This window comes from Castanea sativa, chromosome 6 (assembly GCF_040712315.1).
Source record: "Castanea sativa cultivar Marrone di Chiusa Pesio chromosome 6, ASM4071231v1".
Lineage (NCBI taxonomy): Eukaryota > Viridiplantae > Streptophyta > Magnoliopsida > Fagales > Fagaceae > Castanea > Castanea sativa.
The window spans coordinates 42,131,624-42,153,264 of NC_134018.1; the positions used below are offsets into that span (position 1 = coordinate 42,131,624).

Consider the following 21,641-nt stretch of genomic DNA (forward strand, 5'->3'; position numbering starts at 1 on the left):
GCGATGGGCCATGAGTTAGAGGTAAGAGAGGGTATGATCTGGCAGTGGAGAGAAGGTGGAAATCTATTATGGGATTCTCGCTCAGGCTCTTTTGGGGGAAATGTCTTGCTGGGATGACATACCACCCAAAAGAGGAAAAGATGAGGAATCACTAGGTGCATGCCATAGGAATTAGTAAGAGAGAATACCCAACCCTTATCCAGATGGAAATGCCACGAAAGGCAAGAAAATAAAACAAAACTCCCTTTGTCTGGGAATTGAACATGGCACAGCCAGCACAGGGTAGTGGGGGTAGCTGGGCAACCAACAGACCAGTGGGTGGCTTGGGAAGGACACCCACAACAGGCCAAAAGTAGTTGAGGGGTAAAATAATAAATCTTATCACGACAGATAGCATAAGAAGGCCTTAGTTGTGCACAGTAAACAACAATGGGAGAACAAGGAAGAATAGCAAGAAACATAGAAATAAGAAAAGCAAATAAAAACAGAGAGGATAAACAAAAAGAAAGAAAATGAGAGAGTAGGAAGTGAAGTGAGAAAACAAAAATGTGATAGGGCATTCACCAATAGACTACTCCCTTCTGTCTCTCTTAATAGCCTACTCTTTAGTAAGTTAAAGGATTTGAGATTGAGCCACTTAGGTCCATTCTTTTAAAGTGGACAATTTCTATGGTAGGATTTTCTTGTGAAATTGCCCACATTGGAGATTGGTTCACTTCTTGGACTTAAATCTGCTAAGGAGCCAAGTTTAGTAAACTAATCCCCTTCCCCTCTTTTATCATGATTGTTTGAGCATTAAATTTTTTTTTTTTTTATTGTTGCTAACTTATTTCTGCCATACTCATATTATCGCGTTTTCCTGTTGCAAAGTTGTTTAAATATTATCTTTGGTTGGCAGTAAATACTTTAGTTAGAATATCTCTCTTTCTGCCATTACGTTTTATGACAGCATGCTTTGCCGTGGGCATGTGACCAAGATCTCTATAAAAGGGTCCAGGCTTATGCACAAGCCAATTTAAGGTAGGTTTCAGTTGAGTCAGTCCTGACCCTCCTACCCCAGAATTATTGGGTCTCTGTACAGCAGCAACAGTCCACAACACTGGTCCTACATACTCTTAGTTTGTCCTTGGCAACAACATTGATGGTTTCTACGAATTTGACAATTCATTAAGAAATGGGCTTTCAATTAGGGGCTGCTTTATTCAATATGTAGATAATACAGACTACAGAAATTGCTCAGTTTTCCTAATTTAATTCTTAACTGGGTCATAATTTAATTTGATAATGAGTGGTGAAAAAGTCATGACCTCATTTAGGATGATACATCTTTAAGCAAATGACAATTAACTAGTATTAAGCATTAAGGGTGGGCAACGTGTGTACAATGCAAACATGATTAAATTGGACATTACATTTTTAAATAATTAAAATCGAGATCTTAATGTGTAAACTTTTTAATAAAATATATATACAATCACTTATGATTTCATGCATTTAGTTGAACCTTAAAATCAAGCTTAGAGCTTGGAGTCAGATGATAGGTGCACATGGTTTTTTATCCACCCTATTTTTTTGAGACTTTCAACGGAAAAAATCCACTGTACACCTTTTCTCTAGTTACCGTTTGGTATATTTGGACTTTGCAATTTGCATGTTCTTTAGTCTTCTTCATTTTTATTTTTTCCGCTTTGACTTTTTCTTTTTGTTTTTATGACTGGCGGCTAGTAAAACTCTTGCAAGTAATTGATTAAACAGAAGCAGAATGAGATAAATGTGGGTTTTGATTTTTATGTTTATTTATTTTTGTAGGTGAGGCTTTGCTCTTTGTACAATTACATTAGGAAAGGCATGTTTGTGAAAATAAAATAGGAATGAAAGACACTAAAAATCGTAGTGAAAAAGATGTGAAATTTGAAATTTGTGGAGAGTTGAGCTGTTGCTACAAGCTGCATCTAACATCTTTTTATGCTTTTTGTCTAGCAAATCAGGCCATTCCAGTCCATGACCTGAAAACCATTGCTCAACTACAAAATATAATTTCTCTGAAAAAGATTTCAAACACTTATGGACAAGCATGAATTACCCACCACCACCACCACCATCATCATCTCCTATACTAGCATACTCTTCTGGAAGAGTATTAGCTCCCAATACATATCCATATGTGGCCAAGCATATTCATTTAAGGCCTAATATGACAAAATAGACCTTTGTTTATTTTCTTTTTTGGTTGGGTTATTGGGGTTGCTGGATTTAATTTATGGCCATAAAAGTTGTTGAAATATATACACACATGATGAGAATTTATAGGATTGGCTGATTCAAATCTTGAAAAAGAATAATTAACTTGGATATGTACACAAGCATGGGATTATTTGATGTAGAGCAAGTATCATTGGAGTTTTTGATAAGTTGAATAATCAAAACATCAAGGCAGATGGATGCATATTTCAATAGTTTTATTTGTTAATGGTTATTTTTAGGCCTAAATTTAATTATTTTATTTTATTAGGCTATTTTGGTCTTTTAGCAAAGTTGTAGGAAATTAAAGGTTTATTTTTTCATTTTATTTTCAGAGAAGCCTGTCAAAACTTATAAGCCTAAAGAGGCTTTGATAAATATGTGTTGTTATAGATTGATTTTGTCATACTTGAATAAATTAATTTTCTGAGAATTCCTCAAATTTCTAATTTGTTAGGGTCATATTTTTTATGTAATTGGCTAATCGTTTGACAAAACGAACTTTACTTGTAATTGAGTAAATCTAAGTTGGATTTAATGTATCAAGAAGTATATTGTTCATACATAGCAAGTGATATCATTAAAGACATGAAGGTCGATCCAAGAAACAAATGAAGAAAAGCTGTTTTATTAAATCTCGACATGAGTTCGACAATTGCTGTTATCGAAGATTATGGAGAAGTTTGACACAAGCTCGATTTATTGAGATCTAAGATTTCAGAAATTCCAGATATAATATTTGGCCCATGATGATTTGAATGATTAGGATTTCTCTTCTTATAACCCTAGTTATATATAAGACTTATTTTAAAAGTCATTATACATGGAAACAGAGACCTAGAACTCATACACTCTGTGTGAAGCTACTGCGTTTGTGTGTCTTAAAATTTTGTAACCAAGTACTTCCTGATCTTCATCGTTTATGAAGTAAAGAACTTTGCAGCCAACAAAAATTAATTAAGTTGTTGGAGTTAGACACGTATTGGAATCCGTGTAAAGGAGTTAGTCACAGATTGGAGATTTGTGCAACAAAGGAAAAAAGTCTGCTATAAGATCAAGTCCAATTGGGTATTAGAGCAAAGGTTCAACTATAAGTTGGTACATTGGGATAGATCAGGGTAATGGTAAGATTCCTCATACTTGTAACGCTTGATTATTGATTAGTAGATTTTTGGGAGTGGTGATCTTAAATTCACCTAGTGGGGTATTTGTCTTGACAGAGGTTTGCCCCATTTGTCAACAAATCACCTTGTTAATTTATTTTTCGTTGTATATTAGTTAATTGGTGATTTGTTGGTGCCTCCACGATTTACATGTAATTTAACCTAATTAATCAACTTGGGTAATTGAATTAATTAATCAGGGTCAATTTATCTTAACCTAACATGATGGATTCTAGATCCTCATGGACCTCATAACATAAGTTTGAATCTTACTAAACTTAGAAAAGATAGATGCTAATTAAGATACTACAATGAAAGAAAGCCTATTAATAAATATGATTTTGAAGGCTCTTTCTCACAGAGAGGGAGAGAGGGAGAGAGAGAGAGAGAGAGAGAGTTGTGTTGTGTGGTTGAAAGGTATGTCTCAACTCTAATATGGGTTTCAGTCAATTGAAAACGGCAACAAGAGCTTATTAGCTTCACATGTGCAAATGGACAGACTACTTTGTGTAACATGAAAGAAAACTTGGGTAGAATTCATGGCTGGCACTCTTCATTCACCTACCAATCTAAAACGACACGACATCAAAGATTTACTACTTTATAAGTTAAGGTGGTTAGTCGTACCACATTAAGTCAGAATTAAAGGTCTTCTAGAGAGAGAGAAAGAGAGAAAGAGAGAAAGAGAGGAATATGGCTCCTTGGTTTCGGGCATTGTTACTGGGAGCTTTTTTATTTCCAGCATTGGTTGAGTCCTTGGTTCGTCACTACAAGTTCAGTGTAAGTGCATTTTCTAATATATACTTTGTTGCATTTTCTTGCAGCACACAAAAGAAGTTAGGAATGCCATGCAATATATAACGTAAGAAAGCTTGCAATGTCATGCCATGCCATCATTATTGCCTGTGATGGATAGAAATTGCTTTGCTCGTTGCCATTGCAGATTGCTGGGTGAAAACCAACGACCCATACACTATTATTTTGGGCCTATATACAATTTACATTGTTAATTTTGGTTTTATATCAGTGTACAAATTTTATGTTTTATTAATTACAACTTAAAAGACTTGCATTTATTTCCTTATAAAGTAACAAAAAATTTAAAATGAAAGAAAAAAAAAAAGTGGACTAAATGATTTTTATTTTGTGGCATGAAGTGTTTCATAGCAAAGAGTGGATGCAATCACTATTCAGAATAAAAAGAAAAGATCAAGAAAAACAAAAAAAAGATGTTAAATTACCAATTTGGTCTTTTAACTATTAATTGTGTTACGTTAGTACTCTAACTTTTAAAATTACGTCAATATTATCATTGGATATCTTTTCTCTCTTTAAATTTTACTAAGTTTTTTGATGCGACTAAATGAGAATTATGAGATGTGTTAAAAGGTTAGTATATATAGGAAGTGTAAAATTTTCAAAAGCAAATCAATTTTAACTATAAATTTTGTTAATATTAATGGTCTGTTTGGATTAAAGGGGAGGTAGGGAGAGTAGAGTTAAGTTGACCCAAAATTAGTCTATTTTCAGTCAACTTTACTCTACTTCCCTCCATTCTTTCCTCAATCCAAACAGACCCTAAATGAATAGAAGGCCCAAGAATAAAATAAATTTGATATTGAAAATTGAGAGATCAAAGTGACTATTAATATTTGAGAGACCACATTGACCTTTTACCAATAGTTGGAGGATTAAATTACTAATTCAAAAAAAAAAAAAAAAAACCAAATTGAATTGCCAATGAAGGCGTGGTGAACCTCAGTGCAAAGAATCAGCGTAAATAAAAATTACAGTGACAGAAAACTAGGTAAGTAAAGAAGGCATAAGTTTTCTCATATCAGTATGTACAAAATAATGGTATCTATGGAAACAAAATTTTGGTAATAGAACTTTGTATAGCATGACATGATGAAGGGCTAAACGATATGGCTTGTATAGTGTATTTAACCGAACTACAGAAGTACACTAATACTTTAGCCATTTGGGCATGGCGAAGCATCAATGAAAAGCATGTAAAAAACTATATTAACATTTTCCTTACTTAACTTCAAAGCATTCAGTATCGTTTTGGGCTCCAAAAAAAAAAAAAAAAAAAAAAAAAATTCAAAGCATTCAGAAAAGAAAAAAAAAAAGAAGGTGTATATTGTTCTTATTATCGAATTAAAATTCTTTGTTACACTTTTTTATTCTCCATTAATTATTGTAGCTTATGAGAAGGTTTTTTTTTTTTTTTTTCCCTCCTTTTAGATGCATGTCATATTGGAATTGGTAAAGTATAGAATACCACACTAAATGTTAAAAATGGATTTTTATTATTATATTTATATATAACGTGAATCTCTTATTTCTGATACTTTTCTATTTTTCAATCTCACTTTTGCCATATATTTTGATACTCATTTTAGATTTTAAGATAGAAAACTTCATGTAGGTGGTCTCAAAAAACTAATAATAAAAATTCTTCAAACAGAAATTTCATCACTTTATATATATACGTAAAGCTCTAACACTACTGGGTACTTTATGTAGGTGGTCTCGAAGAACACTACAAAACTATGTGCAACAAAATCCATTGTCACTGTCGATGGGCTATTCCCTGGGCCAACTCTGTATGCAAGGGAAGATGATACTTTGATAGTAACGGTCACCAACCATGTTACAGACAATGTCACAATACACTGGTGAGAACAATTCTACCTCCATTTTCAACGGAGAATATTGGAAGTTAGTGGGAACAAGGCTATCTCACATTTAGTCCACTAATCACCAAAAATAAGTCTAGGCACATAAGAATTTTCACACTTATTGAGATAACATAACATGTTACTAACTAGATCATATGAAAGTAACGTTGCTTCAATCATAACTTGACACAATAGCAATTGTGAAAAAGATTGTAAAATTTTTTTTAGGTCCCCATGGCATTGTTCATCGCCAAAATGTACAAAAACCTAATAAAATTTGTATAGTTGACTAATTGCAGCTATATGCTATTACTTTTGTAATGGCAGGCATGGTGTAAGGCAGTTTCTAACTGGTTGGTCTGATGGGCCTGCATATATCACACAATGCCCTATACAGCCAGGGCAGAGCTATATTTACAACTTCACACTGACTGGCCAAAGAGGCACACTTCTTTGGCATGCACATGTCTCCTGGCTAAGGGCCACACTACATGGTGCTATTGTTATCTTGCCCAAGAGAGGGATTCCTTACCCATTTCCCAAGCCTGATAAGGAAAAAATCATCATTCTAGGTGAGCTAAAATGTTTATTTGGATTGTTTTGATACGGTTTTTTTAGTACTTGTAAATTGCAATTCTAGACTAATCAATAATCATAGACTACAGCTTAAGTTATCCTAGTAAAATGTAGCTATTAATGTGATATTTTCTTCAAATTGTAGCCGAATGGTGGAAAGCGGACGTTGAAGCTGTGATCAAACAAGCTACCCAATCTGGTCTTCCACCAAATGTATCAGATACACACACCATTAATGGTCATCCAGGACCCGTTCCTGGTTGCTCTTCTCAGGGTACTGACATGGGGTATACATTATCTTGTTTTGTCTTTAAAGCTAATAATATACCATCTTAATTCATATGTTTTCTTTTTACTAAAAAATATTGCACCCTTTTGATTCGTTTTTCAAAAGAACAAGCAAAAAAGGCTGGTTGTGTTTCACTAAGAAACACAACGAAACACAAGCATTGAAACAAATTCGAAAAACAATTTGCTAAGGACTAAAAGTCATGTAATTCAATGGCATTGTTTAGTTCTCTCTATGGGGAGAACCTGAGTTCAAACTTCAAACCCCCCATCCCCACTTATTGTAAGCAAAAGTACGAAAACAATCTGTTAAATGCAGACAATCATTGGAAAATTTTCAAGTAAATCCAGTGTAGCATATCCCCAATAGACTTTTTAAGCTTTAATGTACAAAGATAATAGCACACATATTACCAGCATATATGGCTTACCACTAATTGTTTACAACTAATCCTACCACTTTTTTTTTTTTTTCTTCCTTTGGGTGAAATTTAATCCTTTCTTGGTATGGTCTTTAATCTTCCTTTCTACAAGTGCAGGTTACACTTTACATGTTGAAAGTGGTAAGACCTATTTACTACGGATCATCAATGCAGCAGTGAATGACGAGCTCTTCTTCAAAATTGCTGGTCACAATCTAACAATTGTTGAAGTTGATGCCTCCTATGTCAAGCCCTTCCAAATTGACACAATATTCATCAGTCCTGGCCAAACCACAAATGCCCTTCTAACTGCTAATCAGGGTATTGGCAAGTACATAATAACACTCTCACCCTTCATGGATGCACCTGTTGGCCTTGACAACTTGACCAATTATGCCACATTGCGCTACAAAGGCACCCCTACTAATCCCCCAACCATCTTAACCAGTGTTCCTGCTCAAAATGCTACTCCAGTAACATATTCTTTCGTTGACTCACTTCGAAGCCTTAATTCGCCACAATACCCCGCAAAAGTCCCATTAACCATAGACCATTCTCTCTTTTTCACCGTGGGGGTTGGTGTTAACCCATGTGACACATGTGTCAATGGAAGCAAGCTTGTGGGAGCTGTAAATAATGTTAGCTTTGTGATGCCAACAATAGGTCTCCTTCAAGCATATCGCTATAACATATCAGGAGTTTACACAGTTGATTTTCCAGCAAACCCCCCAATACCTTTTAACTATACTGGTAACTCACCATCTAATCTCCAGACCAATAATGGCACAAGACTATATAGGTTGTCATTCAATTCAACAGTCCAGATTGTGCTTCAAGACACTGCTGTAATAGCACCAGAGAACCATCCAACCCATTTGCATGGGTTTAATTTCTTTGTGGTTGGGAAGGGATTAGGGAATTTTGATAAAAATAAGGATCCACAGAAGTTCAATCTTGTTGATCCCGTTGAGAGGAACACAGTTGCAGTACCAACTGGTGGATGGGTAGCAATCAGATTCAAGGCAGATAATCCAGGTAATTGAATTTACAGCCTCATCAAGTTTTTCTTTGGAAATTAATTTGAAATGCTTTTACATTTGTTTGAAACCGCCATTGATGCTGACTCCCAAAAGAGTGGACTCGTTTGAGAAATTAATAGTGCCATGCAATCTGCAAAGAAGTGGCATAACCAAGGAACAAATTTTCTCACCTTGAGCTTCTTCTTTTCCTGTAAAACATAGATAATTATTGACTAGGCTGCTGAACAACTACATGTGACAATCTAACAGTCATAACTTCTTGAAGTTTTTCAAACAAATTATTGTTAGGAAATTGTTTAAGTTACTATCAATTATACTACAAAATACTTACAAACTAACGTGCCAATGAATATAATAATGCCTACTTCAATGCCATAGCATTCCTCTTATCCTTAACAATTATTATGTATCCAAAAATTGATCCAATATTCTACATTGGTGTCTGTAGGTGTTTGGTTCTTGCATTGCCATTTGGAAGTACACACAACGTGGGGACTAAAGATGGCATTCTTAGTGGAAAATGGGAAGGGCCCGAATGAGACTCTACCACCACCTCCAAGTGACCTTCCCAAGTGCTAGAATACTCAAGTTTTTACATCAATGCTTGAGACTTGACATCGGAAGAGAGGGCCAAGTAAATGTATAAATCAGCCAAAGATGCACAAAAACTTTGACATAACCAATGAACAACAAAGAAATGGTTCGGTTGTTTTTGGGAGGGGAAAGAGAGGAACCGCCCAAAAAGAGTGAATAAGAATATGCAAGTTAGAGTCATGCTGTACAATTTCAGTTTCCTTTTTTTGTTTTTACTCTTTTCCTTGTGGATTGTAATTAATTAATTACACTTTGAGTGCATAGAGTGTATGTGCTTGGTAGATTTTAGATAGATCTTTCATGGTAATTAATCTCATGTTTTGTTTGGAACATAAATTAATTCCCATGTTTAAATTTGAAACTTCTGAATATTTATTATTTGTGTTATGTATGGAGCAATCGTGCATGGAGCAGAAACTTTTTGTTGCTGTATACAAAGTTTTTGTGGGATAGGGGTGTGGGTAAGGGATGGGCCAAAATAGCCAAATAATACTTTTTGGCATAATATGTATGGATTTACCATTATCTGTGACATAATTAGGAATATACCACTTTTTTAAAACTCAAGTTTGTGAAAATCGAGTTTGTCGTGTAACTCAAGTTCCATGGAAAATTTTTTATGTAACTCAAGTTCCAGGAACTCAAGTTTCATAATAATAGCACGGCAGATTTGAATGCTATTTTTTCAAAGAACTCGAGTTACACAGCAAACTCAAGTTTCAAAAATGTGGTAAATTGCTAAATATTTCACAAACAATAATATATTGCTAAATATTTTGCCAAACAGTGGTATTGGCTATTTTGGCCTAAGGGACGAGGTTTAAGTCATTAAGAAGTTTCACACACACACACACACACACACACACACACACACACACACACACACACATATATATATATATATATATATATTTAGATTAGACTAGAGTGGAATTTTAATCTTTATATATATATATATATATATATATATATATATATATATAAACCTAAACTGATATAATAATTGGCGAAACTGCACTATTGGTCCCTGAAGTTTACTCTGTGTGCGCAATTGGTCCCTCAAGTTTGAAGCGAGTACAATTAGTCCCTTAAGTTTTAAAACTGAGTTGTATTGGTCCTTTTACTTACTGTTTTTAATGGTGTTACTTACGTAGCTAACGGATCAATGATGTGGCATTCTTTTTTAACGATATGGCATGTTTTTGATTAAAAAATTTTAAAAAACTAATTTCCACATTAGATGAAAGCTTAAAAACAAATCTGATATTTGTTTAACTAAGGCACGACGGAGAGAGAGAAGAGGAAGAGAGAGATTGACAGCCACAAGCCTAGCCGCCGGTGGAGACCAAATACCTAGGCGCCGCCAGTGGAGACCAAATCTTTCACCCATCTTTATCTTTATCTTTATCTTTATCTTTGAAACACTACAGCTCGACCACTACACAAAAAATGTAGCATAATAAAATAGTGAAATAGAAAAAGTTCAATCATATCTAAATGATATAAAGTTGCTTCCTTTCTCTATTCCTTCCAAAGTTATTGTGAAGAGAGAGAAGAGACAAAGTGAGGCACAGAATAGAAAGCCCAGATTCTGGAGAGAGAGAGAGAGAGAGAGAGCTCTTCTGCTTCGCGGTGGTTACTTCTTGCAGAAGGTTCTCTGTGTTTGCTTATTAGAAGATTCTTTAGCTTCACGTAATCCCTTTTCTTTGATTATCTTCGTGCCTCTGTGCAAGTTTTTCTCCTTAACCCTTTCTTCAAAATTCGTTTTTGATTCGATCGATTGTTTTCGTGTGGTGGTCATTGTTGGAGGGTGGAACGAATTGGGGCTTTGTCGGAAGTGAAATTGGGGATTTCATGGTGAAAAACTTGGTGGGTCTAGTTTGATTTAGGTTAATTTTGCAGAATTGAATGGTGGGTTGGTGATGATTTTGGAGTTTTGTGTGTAATCGTTGGTGGGTTCGTTGGGAATTTGTGTATATTTTCGAAGATTTTTGTTGTGGGTCGGTGATTAAAGTTTTGGTTTTTGTGAGGGGAAATCTGTGTTGGATAGGTTGGTTTTGCTGGTTTCACTGATGGATCAATGGCAATTAGTGCCTTTTGGGGGTAAAATCCTTGGTGGGTTTGTATAGAATCGGGCTGCTTCTGCAGAATTTGGTGGTGGGATTGTGAGAAATCGGTTTTTTTTATAAAGATAAAGATAAAGATGGGTGAGAGATTTGGTCTCCACGGTGGCGGCTAGGGATTTGGTCTCCACTGGTGGCTAGGCTTGTGGCTATCAATCTCTCTCTTCCTCTTCTCTCTCTCCGTCGTGCCTTAGTTAAACAAATATCAAATTTGCATTTAAGCTTTCATGGAAATTATTTTTTTAAAATTTTTTAATTAAAAACATGCCACATCATTAAAAAAAATGCCAAGTCATTAATCCGTTAGCCACGTAAGTAACACCGTTAACAGCAATAAGTAAAAGGACCAATACAACTCAGTTTTAAAACTTAAGGGACTAATTGTGCTCGCTTCAAACTTGAGGGACCAATTGTGCACACAGAGTAAATTTCAGGGACCAATAGTGTAGTTTCGCCTATAATAATTTAATTAATAAGCAAAGACAAAAAAAATATTATGGAAGGTGCGCAGTGCAACCAACATTATTCAACATTAATAAAAAAATACACATAAAAACTTTTTAATACATTTTAAGATCAATCATTTATGATATGTTAAAATGAAATTCTTCGTTCTTTAATGTCTCAAACATTATTTATAATTGATTTTATAATAAATTTCACAACAACTCCCTTTCAATACACAAAATCAAATAATTCATTATAAAATCATCTTCCATTTTGTGACAATATTTAAGATATTGATCACTCAATAAGTTAAAGTTAATCACAATGAGATAAGAAGCAAATGAAATGACCAGGGCAACAAATTATGAAGAAAAGAGGGTCATTGGTCGGGCTCGAGGAATATCTATTTTATATATATGTGTGTTTCTTTCTCACTTATACAAATATTTCAGTTCTTGGTTACAAAGTCTTTTTTCTCTTTCTTATTTTCCTCCCCCACATATGGATCTTAATTTTTCTTTTATATTTAAACACAAATCATCCTAATCCTACAATTGGAGGGCTGAGATTGCATTCCTAGGACTTTTGTCTCATCCGGAACATACTAGTAAGCTTTTACCTGCAATCTTAGCTGTGCCACCACTGTCCATGGTCATTTCCTCATTAATGCAGCCAGGGGAGTGGTTGTCTTGTATTTAATGTGGAAGGGATCGCTTCTACACTCTTCTTCCTTCATCCTTCTCGTATTTTGTGCCGAGTCTACTTTCTTTCCTTTGTGATGTTTTAACTTCATGCGCCTCACACAGCTAATGCTCATCCTCGAGGCCCGAGGTGTATCCTCGGAAATAATCTTGGCTGCTTGTGTGAATTGGATTAGGGATCCTTGTCCTCACAATAGCCCCCCAGAACCTCATTTTTCACTCTCGACCAAAAAAAGTGAGGTTTTGGCCAATAAAAAGTCATTGACAAGGGTACATTCATAAACAGGTTCCCTAGTGAACACATCTGTTCACTTAACTGCGACCCGTTTATGACACTTCAAAATCCCCAACTCTACAATAAATGCAACTGGCAGCCTGCTGTTTCCCATGTTCTACGGTGAGATCATGATCGAACGGCTCAGAATTCACCATTAGAAGGGGCGGGAAGATTATCGCTCCTCCTTTTTCCAACATATATATAGAGAGATGTGAGACCCTTCTTTCCAGTTTGTCTCCTTAGAAGCAAAAAAGAACATAAATATGCTCCTTTCACTTGATAACCTCGCCCAAGGAGTTGTTCTTCCATGAACTCATAAGTGTGTATTTTTGTTAACCAGAGTTCTTCCCTTATTCTTTCACGCTAGTAAATTTTTTCTTTTTTCCTAAATGGGTAGATTTTTTAGTTTGGTTGACACTCCCAAACACCAAGAGGAGTTTAAGAGGTATTATAGGATTCCTAACAATATGTCCATACAACATTGCAACCCAGGTGAGTGGCACAAGAGGAGGCCTACTGGTGCTGTTGTAATTCCTATGATTGCCTTCATTGAAGGGGGTACAAGGATTCCTATGGGTAGAGTTACTAGGGATTTTCTAAATCTTTTTAGACTGTGTCCTACCCAGTGTGTTCCAAATATGTTTAGAATATTAGGTAGTGTAGATGCACTAAATGAAAAGTTGGGTATACAACTTACCCATCACGACATGAATTGGGTGTATAGTTGTCAGAAAGGTGCTGATAGGGGGGGGTTATTACTTAAAAACTTGGGTTCCTACTGTTAGGTTAATCTTTTGTCTCCCCGAGACGAAAAAAGGCATGGACAAGAACTTTCTCATTGTTTCAAGGGAGTGGCACGACGAACTCCATTGCACTACCAAGGATGGAACTCCAGGTAGGATGGCTTAGGGACACTTAACAAAAATCAATGTTAGCTTAGGAAACTATAAACAGTCTTTTTACATGCCATTTTATCGTTTTACCTCTATGTATGTATATTTTTCTTTTACTTTCTTAGATTTGGGCTTGTCCGACCTACAAACTAACGTGAATTCTTAACTTTTCTTCTTCCGAGAAAAGAGCCACCACCAAGAGATGAAGATTGGTGAACTTCAAATTACTGAATTCAGTCTTACGGTCTGAAATCTTCCTACATTGAGACAGTCAGCTCCATGCAGTTCATGTGATCCTAGGCTTCACCCCCATATCCAATCGCTTCCAAACATCCAAGCACGTGATCTAGGCCCGATACTATCGCCTTGCTCTGGTTGATGTGGCCATTGAAGGCTTCATAAGTATACCTCCTCTAGAGGGAACACAAGTAGTCGAGCTCCCTACCTTCAAGGATCCTCAACCCGTTGAGCTCCTTGCCTTTGAGAATCCTCAACCTATCATAGCAGAGATTACATCCTCGGACGAAGAAGTTGAGATAGAATCTGAGGATTATACTTTGGAGAAAGATATTGAAAATTCCGTCCAAGACAAGGATTTTAAAATCTTTTACCACACCAACGTGTCTGAGGAGGAAGGACTCAGCCCCCAACTAACTACAGCCCTAGTTAGTGAAGACCAAGGGAATACCTGAGTACCCAAAGGGATGGTGATAGAGAAAAAGCTACCAGATTTGCTTTCTCTACTAGAGTCCCATGCTGGGACAGTAGCCCCTGAGGTCCCCATAATTCCCAGACCTCCAGCTCCAATTCCTCCTGCCCCCGCATAGACCGAATCAGTTGACAAAAAGTGAAAAAGGGACAAAAAAGGAGGCAAGGGAGTTATTGAAGAAAGAGAAGTTCAAGAGGAAACCCCATTGAGCCCACCAAGGTGACCAAAATGACCCGCGCCCAACAAAGAAAGGGAGTGGAAAGCTCAAGCATAGCCTCTGAGTGAAGGTCTCTGGTTCCAAACTGGAACCCTATCTTTTAGTTAAATGACTCCCCTTTCTGGGAGGATGCTTCTATCCATGATTTTGATGGTAGAAGAGCAGGCTACGTAGCCAATGTTATGGAACAAGCCCTTCTTCTCCCTAGGGACATGGATGAACTTCGAAATTTAAAGAAGCATGAGCTTTTCCTGTCCGTGAAGAGGGACTTAACTCTGGTAAGGTTTCTCTACATTCTTTTTTTTTTTTTTTTAACCTTTAAAATCCCTTCTACACATGCTTTCCCACTAACTTTTATGTTAATTGTTCATACACAAGCTACCTAAGCAGCACATGTGGCAGAGGAGTGGGTCGACCAGGCTTTCCGAGACTTGAAAGAGGACAAATCCAAGCGCTTCACTATGCAAAAGTCTCAAACTCTAACTGATAAAAAGTTGAAAGAGACTCTCCTCAAGTTGGCTGAGTGCAACAAGGCTAGAAAGAGTGCTGAGGCTTCCATTGAAAGCTCAGAAAGGCAAGCTCGGGAGCAGCTTGTGCAATTGAGGGAGGCAGAGAGACAGCTTGTCATTGCTCGGACAACTATTTCTGAGTTGAAGAAGGAGCTCAGCCAAAAGGCCAAGGAAAGGGACAAGGTCAAGCAGACTGCGTACGACCAAGGGCAAAAGGAGACTGAGGCTCACCTCAAATCTCAGCTCCTAGTCGTATGTCACAGCTTCTGCCTCCAGACATGGATTGAGGCCTTGAATGCTATTGGAGTGGACTCTAACTCCGAGTTGAGGAATCCGGAGAAGGCCTTCTACTCTCCAGCAATCAGAGCTCGTCCAGTCAGCCAACCTTCGGTCAGTACCTCTGCTTCAACTCCAGCAAGCTCTACTGAGAACCCTCAGCCCAAATCCAAAACCATTGCTCCTACTTCAGTCAAACTAGCTGAACAGCGACCCAGCACCGCTGCTCTCGCCAAAGCCAAACCCACTAAGTAGCAGCCCAACACCACTGCCCCTGCCAAAGCCAAATCCACTGAGTAGCAGCCTAGCACCACTGCCCTTGCCAAGCCCAAGTAGACCCAGCACCGTTGCTCTCGCCAAAGCCAAACCCACTAAGTAGCAGCCCAGCATCACTGCCCTTGCCAAAGCCAAATCCACTCAGTAGCAACCAAGCACCACTACCCTTACCAAGCCCAAGCAGATCGAGCCTACTGTCTCTAAACCCAGTGCAGCTGCTGCTCAAAGTACTAAGGTGGCAACCAAGGCATCTCAAACAACACTCCATAAAAATTCCACCAACCACAATGGCTTCTTCTGCCCCAACTTCAATTGCTGAAGTGCAACCCATTATAGGGCTAGGAACACAGAAGACATTCTGTCTTTACTTTCCTTCTCTGTCATATGTATCTTTTTGAGCTTGGATTAATGAAAAACTTTTGCTAAAGCTTTGTCGTTTTAACTTTGCATTTGTATTTTTATAAGTTAATCTTTGCTTACCATGCATATATGTAAAGAAATACTTATACCGAGGTTTTAATTTCCTGAGGTAGGTGACATAAGAAACAGAACATAACCAAGGTTAGACTGAATACCAAAAACATAACTTAAATACTATTTTGCCCAAGGCAGGTAACCCAAGAAATTTAACTTAGCCAAGGCTTTGTTTAATACATAAAAACTACTTAAGTGTTAACTTACCCAGGGCAGGTATCCCATGGAGTGGAACCCAATTAAGGTTCTATTAAACATAAAAATGATCTTAGTGTTAATTTACTCAAGGCAGATAACTCGAGGAATTGAATCTAGCCAAGGTTTTGTTTAACATAAAATTGATCTTAGTGTTAATTTACCGAAGGCAGGTAACCCGATGACTTGAACCTAGCCAATGTTTTTTTTAACATAAAAATGGTCTTAGTGTTAATTTACCCAAGGCAAATAACCTGAGGAGTTGAATCTAGCCAAGGTTTTGTTTAACACTTAGAACAACCTTAGTGTTAATTTACCCGAGGTATGTGGTCCGAGGAACCAGGTATGACTGAGGTTCTGTTTAACACTTAGACGAATAATTGAGATAAGAAATACAATTATTGAAATAGAAAATGGCATTACTACCTTTTATTAATAATAGTACCTTCATAGATTATTACATTCCATAGACGTGGTACAACATTTTCATCTAAATCTTCCAAAAAGTAGGCACCTTTTCCAGCTACCGAGGTGATGCGATATGGCCATTCCAATTGGGCCCTAAATTTCCCCATGATGGATTCTTTGCAATACCCACTACTTTCCTCAGTATTAAGTCTCCTACGGCTAATGGTCTTATCGTTACACTGAATCATACCCCTGCTTAAGCTTCTACTGGTAGTACACCAGGCCGCTTCCCTTTGTTTGTCAACCAAGTCTAAATTTTTCTCCAATAGCTGATCATTACTATCTGTGGTGAACAAGCTCATCCTTAATGTTGGAAACACAGACTCAAGAGGGATCACAGCCTCAGACTCATAGGTCATTGAAAAGGGTGTTTCCCCCGTTGACCAACAAAGGGTGTTCCGATAAGTCCAAAGGACGTTTGGTAGTTCTTCTACCACATCTACCATTTGCTTCATTTAACCTCTTCTTAAGCCCGTTTACTATGACTTTGTTGACTGCTTCAACTTGCCCATTTCCTTGCGGATAGGCTGGAGTTGAATATTGGTTTCTAATGCCCAACTCATAGCAATATCTCCTGAAGGCTTTGTTATCAAATTGGAGCCCATTGTCCAAGATGAGGTTGTGAGGAATCCTAATTCAAGTAACGATGTTCTTCCAAATGAAATTTTTTGCATTTGCATCTCTGATATTGGACAATGGCTTCGCCTCAACTCACTTCGTGAAGTATTCAGTTTCGACCAAGAGACATCTTCAGTTTCCCACAGCCTTGGGAAATGGTCCTACGATGTCCAAGCCCCATTGAGCAAATGGCCATGGACTAAATAAATAATTGAGTACCCCCTCGAGCTGATGAATATTCGGAGCAAATCTTTGGCACTGATCGCACTTTTTAACGTACTCTTATGCTACTTTTTTCATACTCGGCCACCAATACCCTTGAATAAGGGCTCTATGTGACAAAGACTTGCCCCATGTATGACTTAGACTTGCCTCCTGTATGACTTCCACATATCCCCTTATGCAACTCTTCCAAAAGTGGTTCCACTGCCTCAAGATGAACACAAAGCAAGTATGGTCTAGAAAAGGAACACTTGTACAACTTTTGCTCCTCGAACAACCAAAATCGAGGATATTTCCTTCATATCTTTTTTGCCTCTCCCTTTTCATTAGGTAAAACACCCTCCTTGAGAAATAGAACTAAAGGATCCATCCAACTAGGCCCGACCATGATCTGGTGAACTTAGGCTTTCCCCTTCTTTTCCTTAGCAAGCTTATGTAGATCCTCAACAAGTATAAGCTGAGGTAGGTCTTGTCCAAAGGAAGTTGCTAGAGTTGCCAAGTAGTTAGCATGGGTATTACTGCTTCTTGGGATTTGTTGTATGGTGAAAAATTCAAAACCTGAATGCAAATGCCAGCTTGATTCAGATACCCTTGCATTCTCAAATCCCTAGCTTCCAGTGCTCCCTTTACTTGTCCTACAATCAAACTTGAGTCTGAGAACACTTCAACAACCTTTCCTCCCATCTTCTGAACCATAGAAATCCTTTCTAGCTAAGCCTCATACTCAACTTCATTATTCGTGGCCGGAAAACCTAATCTTAGAGATTTCTCAATGGTGATCCTGTCCGGGGACACTATAACTAGCCCCACCCTAGATCCCCACTGATTTGCTGCACCGTCAACATACAACTTCCAAGATGAGGGCCCTCGTAGAGAAATTGCTTGAACTTGCTTTCCTCCTGGGCTATGTTCTTCATCTACCCCCTCTATTGGAGACTCGGTAAATTCGGCCACCAAATCTGCAAGAACTTGACCTTTAATGGAGGTCCAAGGCATGTACTTTATGTCAAGTGCCCCCAAGATCGTCCCCCACCTAGCAATTCACCCTGTATAATCAGCCTTTCGAAGCAACGACTATAGAGGGAGTTGAGTTAAAACCATAACTGTATGAGCTTGAAAGTAATGGGGGAGTTTTCATGTAGCATGCACCACTGCCAAAATAGCTTTATCTAAGGGTAAATAACAAACCTCTGCTTCGTGTAGTGACTTGCTCACATAATAGACTGGCCGCTATACTCCATTCTCTACCCTCACCAATACCAAACTAACTGCATGAGATGCCACGGCAACGTAGGCGAAAAGAACTTCTTCCTCCTTGGGTCTGGACATAATGGGTGGTTGAGAAAGGTAATCCTTCAATTGCTGAAAAGCTAGGGCATACTCCTTGTTCCACTCAAACCCCTTCCACTTATGCAAGAGTTGGAAGAATGACCAACATCTATCCGCGGACTGAGAGATAAATTTGTTCAAGGTTACAGTCATTCCTGTTAACTTTTGGACCTCCTTAGGATTCCAAGGAGGTTGCAAGTCATTAATTGCCTTAATATGATCAGGATTAACTTCAATCCCACGGTGGGTAACCATATAACCCAAAAATTTGCCTGAACTAACGCCAAAGGAACATTTAGCAGCATTAATGTGCAATTTATGATTTCTTAACACCTCAAAAACACTTCCGAGGTCATTCACATGCTCGATCTATACTTTGCTTTTCACCACCATGTCATCAATATAGACTTCAATATTCTTGCCAAGCTAGGGCTCAAACATTCTAGTCATCATCCTCTAGTAAGTAGACCCAGCATTCTTTAATCCAAATGGCATCACCTTGTAATAATAATTTCTAGTGGGCATTACAAAAGTAGCCTTCTCTTGGTTAGCCAGAGTTAATGATATTTGATGGTACCCCTAAAAGGCATTTAAAAAGCTCATCCGAGGATGACCAACTATCACGTCCACCAACTGGTCTATCCGAGGTATCGGGAAGGGGTCCTTGGGGTAAGTTTTGTTTAGATCTGTTAAGTCCACGCACACTCGTCATTTTCCATTCTTCTTTTTTACCACCACCGTGTTGGCCTACCATTCTAGGTAAAAAACCTCTTTTATTGCCCCTGCGCGCTTAAGCTTCACCACCTCTTCTTTGACAACATCAGAATGTTCTTTGGAAGAGTGCCGAGGTGGTTGTTTCTTGGGGGTGACAAATGGATTAACATTCAGATGGTGACAAAATTTGGATCCACCCCGGGAGCTTTATAAGTACTCCAAGCAATAGTACTCCAGGCAGTTGAAATCCCACTTGAAAATACTTATTGTTATCATTATCAATAGTGATATTTTCAAACTCTTCGCATCTCGCCCCCTCAGCTACAGCGTTCGAGGAAATTTTTGTCTCATTTGGTTACTATAAAGCCCTTTCTGTGGTGGCCGAGGATTCACCCTTAGACTGATGTCTAATTGCCACAACTAGGTATTGCCTGGCCATATCTTGACTTCCAATCAACTCCTCGACTTGGTCCCCTGAGGGATACTTCACCTTCAAGTACAAAGTTAAAGAAACAGCCCCCATGGCATGAAGCCAAGGCCTTGCCATGATAACAGTACAGGGGGAATATGCATCCACCACAATAAAATCTACCTCAACTATTTCTGATCCTGCTTGAACAAGCAATCTGATCTGGCCCCTTGGGATAACTGTCTTCCCATCAAATCCTACCAGAGGAGAATTATAGCTAACTAAATCTTCGAGCTTCAACGTAAGCCTCTTATACAGGTCAGGGTTCATGATCTCGGCCTTGATGCCCTGGTCCACCAAGACTCTCGTCACATTATACCCCCCTATCCGGAGGGTAACCACCAAGGCATCATCATGCGGTTGAAAAGTTCCAACTTTATCCCCATCAGAGAAGCTTAGAGCTGGTCGAACTTCCATTCTTCCACGCTTAGAATCAGGGATCAAATCCTCAGCGCGTGGCCTTGCTATGGACAGAACCCTTGATGGATACGAACCAGTCCGACCTGGGGTAGCAAGAAGAACACAGATTGTTCCTAGGGGTGGTCTTGAGGAAGCATCCCTTTGGTGTGCTGATCCGACCTGGCTCCTCTGCCCAATGGGCTGTCAACTTCCCAACTTAGACTAACTGCTCAAGGTAGTCACGTAGAGTCCTACAATCTTTTGTAGTGTGTCCTCGGTCTTGATGGTACTGGCAATGAAGATTTTGATTTTGCTTTATGGGGTCTCCTCCCATCTTATTTGGCCACTTGAAATATGGCTCATTCTTTATCTTCTCCAAGATTTGGTGTACAGGCTCCTTGAACACTGTGTTAACCACTTGGGCAGTAGTAGGCCCAACATGTCCAGCAAAATCTCTTCAGGGTCGATTGCTGTTATACCTTTCTAACCTAAAATTTCTTCAATCCTAGGGAATTACCTTTGCTTTTCCCTTTCCTTGTTGCTGATCCTTATCCACCCGTTTATACTCATCAATCCGGTCCACCAATTAACACATACTTCAGGCAGGCTTCCTAGTCAAGGACTTCCACAAATTGTGCTCAGTGGGCAGACCAACCTTGAACGTTCTTATTGCTACATCCTCGAAATTTCCATCTATCCCGTTTAACATCTCACAGGGCCTATCCGAGTAAGTCTTCAGAGTCTCACCTTCTCGCATAGTCATAGATAGCAAAGAGTCCAGGGAACGGGGAACTCTACTACAAGTGACAAATCGGGCTCCAAAGGCCCTGATAAGCTCTTGAAAGGAGTTAATTAATCCTTCCTCCAAACCATCGAACCACCTTATCGCAACTGGCCCTAAGTTAGATGGGAACACCTTGCACATCAAGGCCTCGTTCCTCAAGTGAACAACTATTCTTTGGTTAAAATGACTGACATGCTCCACCGGGTCCGTTCTACTATTATACATGGTAAACGTGGGCTGCGTGAACCACCGAGAAAGGTTTGCCCTATAAATCTTCCGAGTAAATGGGGACTTTGAGATTTGATGCAAAGCCTTACTAATAGCATCATTTCTCAAGCCTTTATAAGTCGGGCTTCTATTCCTTTACTTATGATGACGCTCTTCATTATAGGAGAAATACTCACTTGAAGGAGTCCTTGATCAGGGTCTATAATTGTCATCCTTATCACACAAAGATTCTGTGTTTGATGGTATCCCTCTCCTCTGCTTCCGATGTAACTTCCTACATAAATGATCTATCTCCAACTGCAAGT

General features: G+C 38.3%; 2 protein-coding genes across 2 annotated transcripts; one reads left to right on the top strand and one right to left on the bottom strand.

The window, feature by feature from the left end:
* The first annotated feature begins 4,034 nt into the window (after nt 1-4,034).
* On the top strand, nt 4,035-9,386 carry LOC142638723 (laccase-4-like). Its single transcript, XM_075812791.1, has 6 exons — nt 4,035-4,184; nt 5,934-6,085; nt 6,416-6,660; nt 6,810-6,938; nt 7,492-8,409; nt 8,863-9,386. The coding sequence occupies exons 1-6, from the start codon at nt 4,098-4,100 to the stop codon at nt 8,991-8,993; spliced, it is 1,662 nt and encodes a 553-aa protein (XP_075668906.1). The 5' UTR covers nt 4,035-4,097; the 3' UTR covers nt 8,994-9,386.
* Nucleotides 9,387-18,643: 9,257 nt separating this feature from the next.
* Nucleotides 18,644-21,333, bottom strand: LOC142639990 (uncharacterized). Its single transcript, XM_075814109.1, has 3 exons — nt 20,980-21,333; nt 19,850-20,513; nt 18,644-19,014 (listed from the first exon to the last, which is right to left on the bottom strand). The coding sequence occupies exons 1-3, from the start codon at nt 21,331-21,333 to the stop codon at nt 18,644-18,646; spliced, it is 1,389 nt and encodes a 462-aa protein (XP_075670224.1).
* Between the last annotated feature and the right edge of the window lie 308 nt (nt 21,334-21,641).